General features: G+C 30.5%; 1 protein-coding gene across 1 annotated transcript in view; it reads right to left on the bottom strand.

Moving 5' to 3' along the window:
- Positions 1-14237, bottom strand: part of ROBO1 (roundabout guidance receptor 1) — a 474875-nt gene that overhangs the window by 74678 nt on the left and 385960 nt on the right. The window contains exons 7-9 of the mRNA XM_063077793.1: positions 11906-11914; positions 7417-7541; positions 4004-4175 (exon numbers count right to left, since the gene is read on the bottom strand). Coding sequence (XP_062933863.1) covers positions 4004-4175; positions 7417-7541; positions 11906-11914 — 306 coding nt within the window. The remainder of the gene's footprint in view (positions 1-4003; positions 4176-7416; positions 7542-11905; positions 11915-14237) is intronic.

Genomic DNA, 14237 nt, shown 5'->3' with positions numbered 1-14237 from the left:
TGGAGTACAGTCATATATATATATATAATATTATATTTCATAGGCAGAGTTTGGGCTTTTGAGTGAGACAATTCTAATACTGAATTCTCAATTAACCAAGAGCTAGCTGTTCCTTCCTTCCTTCTCTGTTTCATCCACTCATTAAACAAAGATCTATTGAGCATTTACCACATGTCAAACCCTGGGTGAATTCTGAGTATTATATTTAATTTGACTAGACAGATATCTCTACACTGCTCTCAATGAACTCAGTGTCTAATAAATAATATAGAAAAATAAACAGAGAAGACAGGAAAATATAAGATGTAATCTGTATATATATGACAGGGATGGGGCCATAGAATCTATATGTGAGGAGCTACAAAATAATTCCTGAAATAAAATTTCAAGTTAGTGGAAACAAGGTGTGCAGAGATCTTAAGACAAAGGAAAACCATAGCAAACACAATGCAATTAGGGCACATGAGCAACTGTATTCAGAGCTGAGCCTGCAGGGAGTCAGATAATGAATTGTAAAGCATATAAGAAATATAAACTTTATCCTCAGAACACTTGGAAACCAAATAATAAAGTTAATGTTTTAAAAAATTTCCCCCAAATTTCTTGAAATTCAAATGTATGTGCAAAAATCCTAGCCAATATTATATTTGCTGGTGAAACATTAAATTCTTGTCCCCTAAAGTTAAGATTGAGAAAAACATGCCCACTATCACCAATTCTACTCACTAGGTTGGAGGTCACTGATAATACAGGACAAGTAAAAGAAATAAAAGGTATAAATATTGAGAGGAAGAAGTAAAACTGTCTTTATTTGAAATTGACACATTTTGTACATAAAAATGTCAGAAATAATCAACCTACAAACTATTAGAAATAATGAGTGGATATAGCAAAGTTGCTGGACACAAGGTTAATATACAAAAGTCAATTGTACAATTCACTTGCTTCAAACATTTCATTAACAAAAATCAAAAATATATCTATATATACACATATACAGTTATATCAAAAATCATAAAATATCTTAGGTATAAATTTACCAAAATATGTAGATTCAAATTCAATATTAGAACTGTCTCAATCAAAAGCCTAAACCGTATCTATGATATATTTTATATTATTATTATATATATAATATATTATTGTACTCTACTAAGTTAAAATGATGTAAAATGTTTTGACAGTGTCATACATACATTATAGTCTTTAAATCATGGTTATGAAGACCACATAATGAATTTGATAATGATTACTATAACAATATGTAGAAAAAGTAGAATGTAGAATTTTAAGACCACTATCCTAGAAACTACAAAACATATCAGAGAAATTAAAGAAGAACTAAATAAACTGAGACATATACATGAAATGTATACCCACCCTTTCCCTGAATTGAATCAGAGTGTTAAGATGTTAATTCCCCTTAAATTATCCAATAATTTAAATAAAATCAAAATTAAAAACTCAGATTTTTTTTGTTTGGGGTGACTGTGTGTATCTAATTTTGACAAGTTGACTTTAAAAGTTATAAGGAAATGTAGAGATCTCCAACAGCCATCACAAAATAAGAAAAACAAAGTTGGAGGCATACACTACATGCTTTTAACACTTACTATAGATCTACAATAATTAAGATCATATGAACTGACATAAATAGATCACTGGAACATAACAGAGAGAGCATAAGTAGGCCCACTCATCTATGTTCACTTGAATTATGATAAAATGTCACTGCAATTCAATGGGGAAAAGACGGTATTTTCAATAAATGATGCTGAAACAATTAGTTTCCATATGAGGAAAATAAAAAGAATTTTGACCCTCAGCTCACACCATACACAAAAATTAATTCAAGATGAATCAAAAACTTGAATCACAAAGGTATAAATAATAAAACTTCCAGAAAAAGACATAGGAGAACATCTTTGTGCTTCAAAGTAGGACAGGACATCAAAAATACGAACCATGAAAGAAAAATAGTACACTGGTCCTTATTAAAATTAATTAGTCAATCTTTAAAATCATCATTAAGAGGATGGTTGGGACAAAATAATTACAATACATATATCTGACAAAGGCTTGTATCTAGACTATATGAGAAAACAAAAAGAAGAGAAACTAGTACATATGTCCACCAAAGGGCAAACCAAGAGAATTGAGTGAGCATGCACAATAGACATGTACAGGGATATTTAGCTTTATTAGTAAGAGCCCTAAATGGAAAACAATCCATTAATAGGAGAGTACATAAATAAATTATGGTCTATTTACAGAATGGAATACTACACAGCAACAAAAAAGAAAAAAAAAAAAACCCTACTAATATACACATGGGTTATTTTCACTGACATTACTTGAACTAAGGATGTCATACAAAATATTATTTGCCTACTATCTGATTTCATTTAACTGAGTTTCTAGAACAAGCAAAACTAATCAATGATGAAGAAAGACAGTAAAGTAATTATCTGTGCCAGAGAGAGGCTTACTGACTAGGAAGAAATTGGTGGAAGTCTTTTATGGTCCTGGAAATGTTCCATATCTTGATCTAAGTGATCATTACATGAAAAAATTTATCAAGCAGTATTAGTTTACTCTACTTGCTTTACTGTATGTATTTTATACCTCAATTTACATGATGGGGGAGAAAAGAGGGTCTAGAGAAAAAAAATTCATGCAACAATATGGGAATATAATTTGGTGTGAGAGGAGACAAGAAACAGGGACAGAATTAGTAGACCGTTCTGGGAGTTGTAACAGAGATGAAGACAATTTGATGGATTCAAAAGATTATTGAATGATAGAGAGAGAAGGAAGAATGAGAAGTCAAAGTGGACTTCACAGTTTTTAATTAAAGAAACAACTCTATTATATTGAATAAATCAAAATCCAAAGTTTCTTTTTAATCAAGCATACTGTATGATTAAAACAGCTAAATTTTTGCATGTATTACTTCCTCAAGATCAAGTCTTACTGTGTTTTTCGAAATGCATAATCATCTTTCATTCCTGTTTCTCTCATTCTTGAACTATCTTCCTCCTTGAGAGAGAGAATGTTTCTTTATTTACATGTTCTTTCATCTATGTTTTGAAATTGAGAAAAAAATAATTTTGATCACTGCAATCAATTTGGTTTTAGAAGTAAAAACCCCTTAACACTATTAGGCTTTAGTTATATCTTTATTTTGCAAGAATTCTTTACTCATAATACTTTCTGGATTATACACACATATACACTCAGCAATATATACATTATGTATATTATATGCACATATGTAAATATTTTACCTATTTATATGTATGCATACATATAAATAGGTAAAATATTTTGAATATCTATATAATTAATATATCCATATTTGAAATATATACATTTGTGTATATATGTATTTATTTCATATATTTATATGTATTTTTTTCTCTCCTCCTTCTCAATCTTCTTTTCAAATTATCACTACTCTCCAACTGTGGCTTGGAGATTTTCTTAATTATTCAGTAATTTTCTTAATTATTCAATAATATATTTGGCATTAATTGATCATGTTTAGGGGACCTGTAAATAGGATATACCACATTACTAAGAAAAACTTGTTTATTTTTGAGCTGTGAGTTGTTAGATTTTGGATTTATGAAAAATCTTACCTCCTTAACTTATGGAAAAGAGAAGAGATAGTAATTTACATCAAGAGAGTATAAAATAACTTTATATTTTCCAAAACTTGGAAACATTCCTACGTACAGCTATTCAGTATAAGCTTCTCCTTGGATAATCGCTATGCTTTTATGAACCTGATTTGACGCTAGAAATTTATAGTACATTTAAGTTAAAGTAAAAATAATTTTGAACTTATTATTGCATCAACATCTTCTTTGGCTTTACACCAAAATAAAGATATGGAAGAAAAGAAAGATATGTAAGAAATATACAATTGAAAATTAATACATCTACTGGCACTCTCTTGAAGCCCAAGTTGGACTCTTTGAAATAAAATGCTCTACTTTACCATCCGTAACTTCCAAATACGCTTTTGTGATGATACTTCCAGCAACATTTAAAGTCTGGCAGATATAATAACCAACATCAGATCGCTGGACATTAGTAATAGTGAGGTCACCAGTCTGGGAAACTGAAAATCGGCTGGATGACTGTGGTGGCTGATATGAGAAAAGCAGATTCTAGAATCCAGAATTTAGGAGGAAAGAATAAAAATAGGTTAATTGCTAGGTTCCAATATTTTGGCATATACACACATACAATTAAAAAGCACATATAAAAGTATACACACATATATATATGTGTGTATGTATATATGCACAAATACACATAAATAAGCTAAATATTATTTCATCACATTCCCACATATATAGATGTGCACACACAAAAATATAAACATACACACAGAGTTTAATAATGTACCTTAGATAAGGTCATTTGAAAATTTAAATAAATTCTCAGTATTGATATATGTTTTTATAACTATTAGTTTTCAAACAATACTAGATATATAAGGATATTAGGTATCATTACAGTAAAAAGTTTTACATGTTTAACTGAAGACAAAAGCCTTGCTTCACATATACAGGTGACCCTTGAACAACACGGGTTGGAGCTGCTGAGTCTACATATATGGATTTTTTCAATATATTTTGGAAAATTTTTTGGAGATTTGAGATAATTTGAAAAAACTTGCAGACAAACCATGTAGGCTTGAAATATCAAAAAAATTATGAAACACAAAAAAATTATGAAAAGGTTAGGTATGTCATGAATGCATAAAATATATGTAGATACTAGTCTATTTTGTCATTTACTACCATAAAATGTACACAAATCTATTATAAAAAGTTAAAATTTATCAGAACTTATGCATACAAGCACTTACAGGCCACACATGGTACCATTTGCAGTGGATAGAAATGTAAACAAACATAAAGATGCAGTATTAAATCATAACTGCATTAAATTAACTGTAACAATACTGTACAACTGCCATAATTTAGTTGCCATCTCCTATTGCTACTGCGGTGAGCTCAAGCGTTGCAAGTATCCACTTAAAACGTGTGATGCCAATATCTCCATGTAAGAAGTTCGTCTCTCCAGTAAATTGGGTATAAAGCAAATACATAAAATAAATATGTTATATAAAATATATAAAGTAAACATATATATTGGGTATCCAGTAAATTGGTATCACAGTATAAAGTTATCTCTCATGGTCATTGTGTATAGTACAATACCGTAAACCTTGAATCCATACTGAATGCCACTAGTAATCCTGGAAGTGCTCCCAAAGAGCAGAGAAAAGTCAGCGACATTATAAGGAGTTGAACTGCTTGATATATACCGTAGATTGGGGTCTGTAGCTGTGGTTGCCCATTATTTCAAGATAAATGAATTCAGAGTACGGACCATTGATAAAAGAGAAAAGGAAATTGGTGAAGCTGTCCGATGGTCCGTACGCTGGATTCATTTATCTGACAATAAAGTATGCAATGCATGTAACATACAAAATTCATGTTAATTGACTGTTCACGTTATCTGTAAGGCTTCTAGTCAACATTAGGCTATTTGTAGTTAAGTTTTTGGGAGTCGACAGTTATACCTGGATTTTCAACTCGCAGGGTGTTGGCGCCCCTAACCCATCCTTGTTCAAGTGTCAACTGTATATGACTATTAGAATTATAAACACTAAGACCTTTAGTACATAAACAAAATTAAAATTTAAACAAACTCTGGCAAACTAAGTTCAAGGATACCATTTTGGCATCACAACCAGTATCTCTCTGTTAGCCTTCCATTATAAATACACAGTAATTCAAACCAAACTTTAACAATTATATATGTTGTTTCTCCTATTAAATGTTGAGAATATCTGTTATAGATATTTTTAAATTCATATACTGAATTTAATCAAAAGATTAAGCTTGCTAGAAGGAGTGTGTATTTCACACAAAATAATGCATCATGTGATTGTATTTCACTAAATAAAATCATCTTTTTTTCTGACCAAAAACTTTTAAAAGGTTTTGGTGCTTTTTAGTATACATCATTTAATAAAGATTTAACTCCTATTCCATGGATATATGTCCAGTGGTTAAATTTTAGGTAAAAATGAGTTGCATCATTAAATAAAACAAAACCAAAATTATTTGGAAATTTGGTTTAGAGATTAAATAACTTAAATGTATTATCTAAATATTACTGTATTAAGAAGTTCTCATGGATTTACTATTACTGCTATACAGATTTTCTTCTATAATGCACTCCCAATTCTTCCTGCTGTATTAAAATATTTTGCTTTTTCTTGTTTTTAATTTGCTGTCAGCAAATTTAGTCCTTTGAAGCCAAATGGAATGTGTTAGAATCCACCAAGATACTACAACTAAAATGATAGTCTACAAACCATAATCAAGTCAATGTTTGCCTACCAAAGTGAAAACAAAAATGAAGTTGATGGCACTGCCTTCAAAAGATTATTGTGTAGTGAGTAAATTACCCGTTTGTTATATTTATAAGAGCACATCAGAAGCAAGACCATGAATCAAAACACCCAAGTGATTTAAGCAAAAACAAAAGAGGTCAGTTGTAACTGTGTTAAAAATGAATGAGAATAATTTTTTCCAAGTGTCAGAAACAAGTAAAAGAAAATGTTTTGCCCTATTGAAGAAGGCAAATCATTAAGAGATTAAATAAAAAGGCATTTTAAACTATTGTAAAATTTCCTGTTTATTAAACCAAAGTCCCAAATTGAACTTAGAGTTTCAAAGAGTATAAATTTCTATATTCTAGTTTCGATGTATATAGAAAATTCTGGTTTATAAAATCCAAAGAGAGTAGGAGAGTAGGATTTGATAGCAAATGATGATTATATAGGATAGGTTTTCAAAGAATTAGAATATACTGAATTATATTTAACACAACGTCTATGTTAAAAAGAATTTCATATAATTTGTTGATTCTGAAGGCACTTTCGGACCCTTGTAACTTTCAGAGAAATCACATTGAATAATTATCATCCCTGTTTTAAATGTATTTAAATCTCTTTTAATATATAATTCCAGATATCTGAATAATAGAAATGATAATTAACTGAATTATGTTGAGAAAAAAAGAGAAGTTTCCACTTCCACTTTAAAAAAAAGTGGCTGAATTGGAAGTAAAGGTCACATTTACGTGATAAAACACTGCCTATTCTCTCTCCCCCGCTGTGTACCAAAAGTAGGCAGGAAAAGTGCTTTGAGACGTAAAACGATGGAGACAATTTTGTCTTCCCTCTCATTGCTGAAATCTTCTAGAGCACGCAGAGATTTCTCAGTTCTCTTAATGTGACAGCTGTATGACTCAGTGACTTTGATTTTTCTTCTTACCTATCAGGCACCCATGTTCACTGGTTAAAAAATCAGAAAAAAGTCATACCTGACTCCCCTCTCTCCTCCAAAAAATAGCGGGTTGAGGGTTTCCAGTTGCTTCACACTGAAAAGTTACAGTCCGTCCCAAGGCAACAACTTGGTCACGGGGTTTCACAACAAAATGTGGGGGTTCTAAAGGAGATGAAACAAATTACACTGAATCAAAAGCATGTAGTCATTGTTCTAATTGAGACAATTTCCTGATATTTCAAATGCTGCCTTTATTTTATAAGATACGTTATGTACAACAGTAATAATGTACCAATTGTCATCATCGATTTGAAGATAAATTACTAAGTTGATATTTATAAAACGAAATGAGTTGTTTTATGAAAAAGTTTTTTACTACCTGACCTTCTATCATTAACTTTCATATTTAGGAGAATTCTTGAGCTAAAATTTGACCCTTCACACTCAAAGCATACCTGAAATTTATATGAATAAATATTATATTTTCTCATTTAGAGTGGCTTAAAGGTGAATGAACTTTAATCATGCACAAAGGACCTCCTGATGTAGGCAGGCCCTAAAATTACTTTAACTCAGAAGCTCCTGAAATGCTACCATGCAAATTATCACCATTTAAAATCTTCAGTCCAATTACCTGAATAGAAATGAATTTAAAGCAATAGTGGAGTAGAAGGCTTCCTTCATTTACATAGGCAAGGGCATGTTTAAACAGAATATATATGGAAATGAGGGCAAATTTGAAACATCTGCTCATCCTGACATTATAAATACTGCCAGCTTTGTCCAAACTATTTGATTTATACAGACTTCAACGGCCACTTCATCCAGCAATAAATAGAGTGTCAGAAAATTGTGTCAGTTACATTGAGAGCAATGGCAGCTGAAGGCATGATATGGGCTGAAGGGTCATCCCTGGAAAAAAAGATGCTCATTTTTGGGCTGAGTCTTGTGCTTGGAAAAATGTGCACTGAATGTAAGTCTCTTTGCCTGCTGTTTACACTTTTCAAATTCATTTCTTATCAGTTGTCTGAAACACCTAATTATTCTCCTCTCTTGTCTCAGTTCAAATTGAAGTGAATGATGGGCCGGCCAGTTGGCTCACTTGGGAGAGTGTGGTGCTGACAACACCAAGTCAACTGGGATCCCCTTACCAGTCATCGTTTAGAAAAAACAAAACAAAACAGCAACAACAAGAAACCAAATTGAAGTGAATGAAACTTTCAAGCCAGACCTTTAACAGTTTATACAGGACATGGTTCTTCTAATCCACATTTTAAGACTTTTTCATTATTTCTAACCTTTTCTTAAAAAGTATTTTCAGTTACTTATGTCAGTCATTTAGCGTAACTCCTTGAAGTGAATATGAATCAAAAATTATATTCACTTTATATCCACCACTCTGCTCACAAGAGTATGATTTCTTTGTTAATGAGGTCAATATTTGAAAAGATATTTTTCTCTTGTTTAACATTTTCTGATAAAATGCATCTAATGTACATACATATGTATAATATATATTTGACAAGGCATTTTGATTAATTTTAAAATTTTAATTAAAATTGCTGAATTCCCTTACTCTGACTTGAACATACAGATCATAAAGACACATTAAAGATTATTTAATATGCACATAAATTATATATATATTTAAAATATAAAACTCCTTGTAGAAAAAAAGGAAACATCAAATGACTTGTCTACTATTGCATGGTGGCAAAACTGAAGAAAGTAATTAGATCTCCTGACATCTAGATTAGTGTGCTTTCTTCTATATTCTTTTTTTTTTTAAATTGAGGTTTAGTAGAAATTATACCATTTGACTACAAAATTATAGGAGACCTAAAAAATCAGGTCAAATGCTTTCAAATGTTCTGTAACTTATAGGGAAGAAAATACGAAGTTAGGAGATACAGTTGAAGTTCAATTTGGTAACGCTGAAGTTCTAGCTTGTAATTTTTTTAAAAACTGTGATTGTAATTGAGTGGCTTACTCATGAATTTAGCAAACACTGTCATTACCCAGGTATAATAATAGGCATGTGCATCATCGCTTGGGGATTTTCCTCCAGTACAAATCCATACAGGAGCACACTATTTCTTAGTTAAGGGTCGGAATAATTGATGTAGAAATCAGACCAAGAATTAAAAGGATTGACTGCATAATAAACTAAACCCAGACTAGAATTTGGTTTGTTTCAATGAAAGAAAACCAAATGATTAATCAGATGAGTGGGAAAATATGACTTTTCAATATTGCAGGGAATTTGAGTAGGAAAATATAAATGTTCAAACCACTTAGTCAAGTAAAAACTTCGGGTGGTCTCTTTCCTAAATCTCAGAAACATGTCTAAGAATGTGTGCCAGAATCTATGTTTCTTTTATAAAATGGCAGTTCTCCTCAAACCTCAAAGACTTAGTTGGGAACAAGGAATAGAAATCCTTATGCTAACTACATTTATCTTGAAGCAATCCTTCCACACAGGATATTTGCCTGGAAATGAATTTACTATATTTGGTAGGCATATTCTCATGCCAACGTCAACAGTGACATCAGCCACAAGATATGTCTTAGAAATATAACTTTAAAAAAATCCTTTTCTATATGTATGTTAAATATCAGATGTAAATGTATCTCTAAGAAAAAAATGAATGAACTAAATATGCTTCAATCTATCAATCTATCATTACCTGTTTACACTGAGAAGGCCACTCATCATATACACTTACTCAAAGCTTACGATAAAACATTGGAATATTTTTTGAAAGCTACAATATTTAAACTTGCTATAATCAAAAATACATAATCATGTTACCAATGTCACATATGTTTAGTATTGAAAATTTGGAAAATCGGACAAAGGAAAAAAAAAGAAAAACGACTCATAATTTTACCATGCAAATTGGATGATACTGCTTTAAAATATTTTCTTACAATATCTCTTTAATGACTTAAATAATCAATATGCAAATTATCTTAAATTATTTAACCAATTTTTATTGTTTTAAATTTAGTTTGTTTCTCATTTTCACTATTAAAAACAGTGCTAACATTAACATCCTTCTCACAAGCATATTCAAGATTATTTTCTAGTAAAATTACAGGCTCTGAACATATGCAAATATCTAGAGCATATTGACAAGTCCAGTTAAATTGTGCTCAGGAATTTTTTTATCAACTGATACTTTCGCTAACAGAACACAAATTGCCTTTTCTCCCAAACCTCACAAACACTGAGCATTAACGTCTTTGCCAGAATAGAACAGAATTTATTCTCTATTTAATTTAACATTTTATATTAGCAAGGTTAAATACTTTTCCTCATATTACCTTATCATTGATTTCCTATTTGTTGTAGATATTATGTTCATATGTTTATATAGTTTTTAATTTCTAAAACCTGTTTATAAGCTAAAAGTTTATACATTTCCTATATATGTTGTAAATATATTTTGCCGCTTTAATACTATAGTCTTTCTAATCTGTCTAGGCATTTTTGTTATTGTATCAATAAAATTATATAATATAGATTACAAATACATAATAAATTATATTATGTAAATATTCAACTCCATTTTCATTCTGTACTTATATGTCTTTATTATTTTTATGTTTAAATTTTGATCCATCTATATTTTTGTATCTAGGATATCATAGAGAATGCTATTTTTTAAAAATATCCAGTTATTGCATCATGATTATTGAACAATCCATCCTATTTTTATTAATAAGAAATGTCACTTTTATAATATTTGTATAGCTTTTAAACTTAGAAAATAGTGAGGGAGATTATTGTACAGTTAAAATTATTCCCTGGTATACCTTTAGCGTACTCAGGTAAGGTTTTCTAAAAATGGTATTCTAGCAATCTCATAGAATGAATGAAACTTCCCTCAAGGTGAGTGCTTAGAAACCTGATGACTCTTTATTTATACGGGAACAAACATTTATCGAAGTACATTTTGATAAACTTTGGACACATCCTGTGGTTTTTTTCTTACATAAAATGAAATGAATCTGACACATAGAAATGAAAATGACTGCAAACAGCCCTAAGGGCAAGGCTATTCACCAATGGGACTTTCAATGACTATTTTTAAACAATAGTATAAAAACTCAGTTAGACAGACATAAAATCATAAACATATTTTGACCCCCCCCAAAAAATTCAAATTGTTTTCTGGGCATTTATTTTTGTTTGCTTAATCATATGAGATATAAATTGAAATAGTACTTAACCAAGATTCAATCCTATCACTTATTTCAGGAGAGAAGAAATGAGAGAATGCAGATCAAAGAGCATTTAAAAAGACGTAAAGTTAGCAACCCCATTACCTTTACTCTTTGTCACAGTTACCCATACTTCCTGCAGACTTTATTCTGTGCAGTCTGTCTTTGTGGCCAATGACAAGTGAAACATGGAGGCTGATTGGTTGAAGGACATGGAAGGGTATGGATGGAAAGGGGAAGAGAAGTTCCAGTCACAGTGACACGGTGATTAGAAGATGGCCAATAAAATGTCAACTTACCAGACCCAACTAAAACAAAAGAAAGAAAACATGGAATAAATAAAAATAAGGAAACATAAAATGAAACAGAAAAAGTAATACGATTTGACTTAATGACCCTTCTTTTATCATAAAGAACACATTAATATTTGGATATATGGCTTGCACTGTCCATGAATGAATATTTGTTAGCATTTTCAGTATAATCATGAATAATTTAAGAAAAATAGAATCTTAAAATCTCTACTACAGAGCTACAATGAATGATAGTTATTAAATTATAATACACTTTTCAATGAATCTACGTTTGCTAGCAGAAGACAGGTTAGATAACTATATATGTAATGAGTTTAAAAATACTATAAATCTTAGCTGCTAAGCCTACAAAGAAATCATAACTGAGCATTTTAATCAAAGATAAAGAAGTGTTAAATCCCATAACTTAATCATCAGATTAATTTTTTAAATATTCAAGCTGCCAATGATATTCTGTTAAATCCATGCTTCTCATACTTGAAAAAGTATACACACCACCCCAAGATGAGGTAAAAACACAGATTATGATGCTATTTGTCAGGGATCTGGCCTGAGATTTTGCATTTCTAAAAAAGCACCCAGGTGCCACTGCTCCATGAACATAAATTGAGTAGGAAGGCTATTAAAAGGTGTTGCATTTAAATTCTTGCATATTTTAACTGAGATGATAAAAAACATGTGAATAAACTATGAGAACAGAGAAAACTTTATAATTCTATCTATAAGTCATAATCAAATTATCTGTTTTCAATGCTGAAACATTAGGTATTTTAATAAAGAAAGCTCAAGTAATATATATTTGGAAAATAATTGTTCTGTTTCTCTCTTTATTTTAGAAGCAGAGGTAATTACTGCCAAGTGCAGAACTTTTTCATAATAGCTCAGTACAAACCCACAATACATTTTATTCAAATAAATAACTCCCATATCTTTAACAACGCAAAACTAATTAGACCTGATACACATTCCTATAGTTTAAATAAACGCCAAGGACTGCTGCTGTGAATTGGTACTGTAATAAAATAGAGACACAGTTTGCTTGCATATTTTGCCACATCTGCAAAATTTAAAAATAATTCAGAAAGACATTTTAAATCACAGGTTCCCTTTTACATGAGTGAAATAATTTCTCTTTATTTTTCATTCTAAAGAAAAAAAATTAAGCATAATTTTTCACTCACTTAAGCTAGGAAAGTTAAAGAAAGAAAAAGAAACATTTTCCATTTACTCAGGCTTAATGTTTATTATAGCATCACCAGCTATGCTGTCCAGACTTGAAAACACAGAGTGAGTAGGGTGTGATCACATCTGCTGATACCTTAAAGATGTCTTTTAAATGACAGGGAGAAATATTTAGAAGCTACAAATGAGAGAACCTGACAAACTGTAGTAATAGAATTTTGCTTTGAAACAATGGGAGATTGTAGAATTATCTTTTGGATTAATCTGTGAAAATAAAATTGATCTCATTACACTGACACACTTAAAATAAAGCCTTATTTAAAGTCAGGAGACTAGAGAAATAATTCCTGAATATTTTCATATATTTGTAGTAATTTAAAATTTCTTAAACATTTCAAATATATACAATACATTAAAAACAAGAAAATTACTGGGAAGCAGCTCATTAAAAATTTAAAAAGCACCCTTACCTTGCTTATGGTTTTTATTATCAATCAAGCAATGGGAATAGAATCTTTCCATTAATTAAAATCCAATGTGTTTAAGAACTTTGTTTAAGAACTTCCAGCTACTGAATTTGCATATCATATCCATGATAAATGATAATTGAAAAATAATTTTATAGTCTATTAAGGACCTTTAAAGTTATCTAAGAACATCATCTAACATAGAAGCTTCTAAAACATCAGAGGTTTTTGAGAGGACTCTATCTAGAGTGATCATTTAAACTTTTTAATAACCATCATTATCAGGAAATGCTTCCTCTTACCCAAATGAAAACCTGTCTGTTCACAAAGTAAATCCTTTTTTTTGTTCTAGGTTCAGTAAACAAACAAAAGCCAATAATATCCTCCACATAACATCCTTTTAATCATTTGAAGGAAATTATCATCCCTAACTTTCTTTGCTAAACAATAAATTATAGAAATTTAAGTTTTTCATGTACATTCCCCTTTCTGTACATTCTTCCCAGGGTCAAGTCAAAAGATTTTCTTTCCACACAGAGAGCAGGAACCTTCCTATGAAACAGGCAGTTCCCATTATTGTCCAGTTGGGTATGTCTGAAAGAATTTTTTTTAAAAGCAGAGTAACTTGGAACCGGTTCATTTATTATGTCCTATAGTTTGTGGTTTAT

Source organism: Cynocephalus volans, chromosome 1 (assembly GCF_027409185.1).
Source record: "Cynocephalus volans isolate mCynVol1 chromosome 1, mCynVol1.pri, whole genome shotgun sequence".
Lineage (NCBI taxonomy): Eukaryota > Metazoa > Chordata > Mammalia > Dermoptera > Cynocephalidae > Cynocephalus > Cynocephalus volans.
The sequence above is the reverse complement of the archived record's forward strand: the minus strand, read 5'-3'. Positions and strand labels throughout refer to the sequence as shown.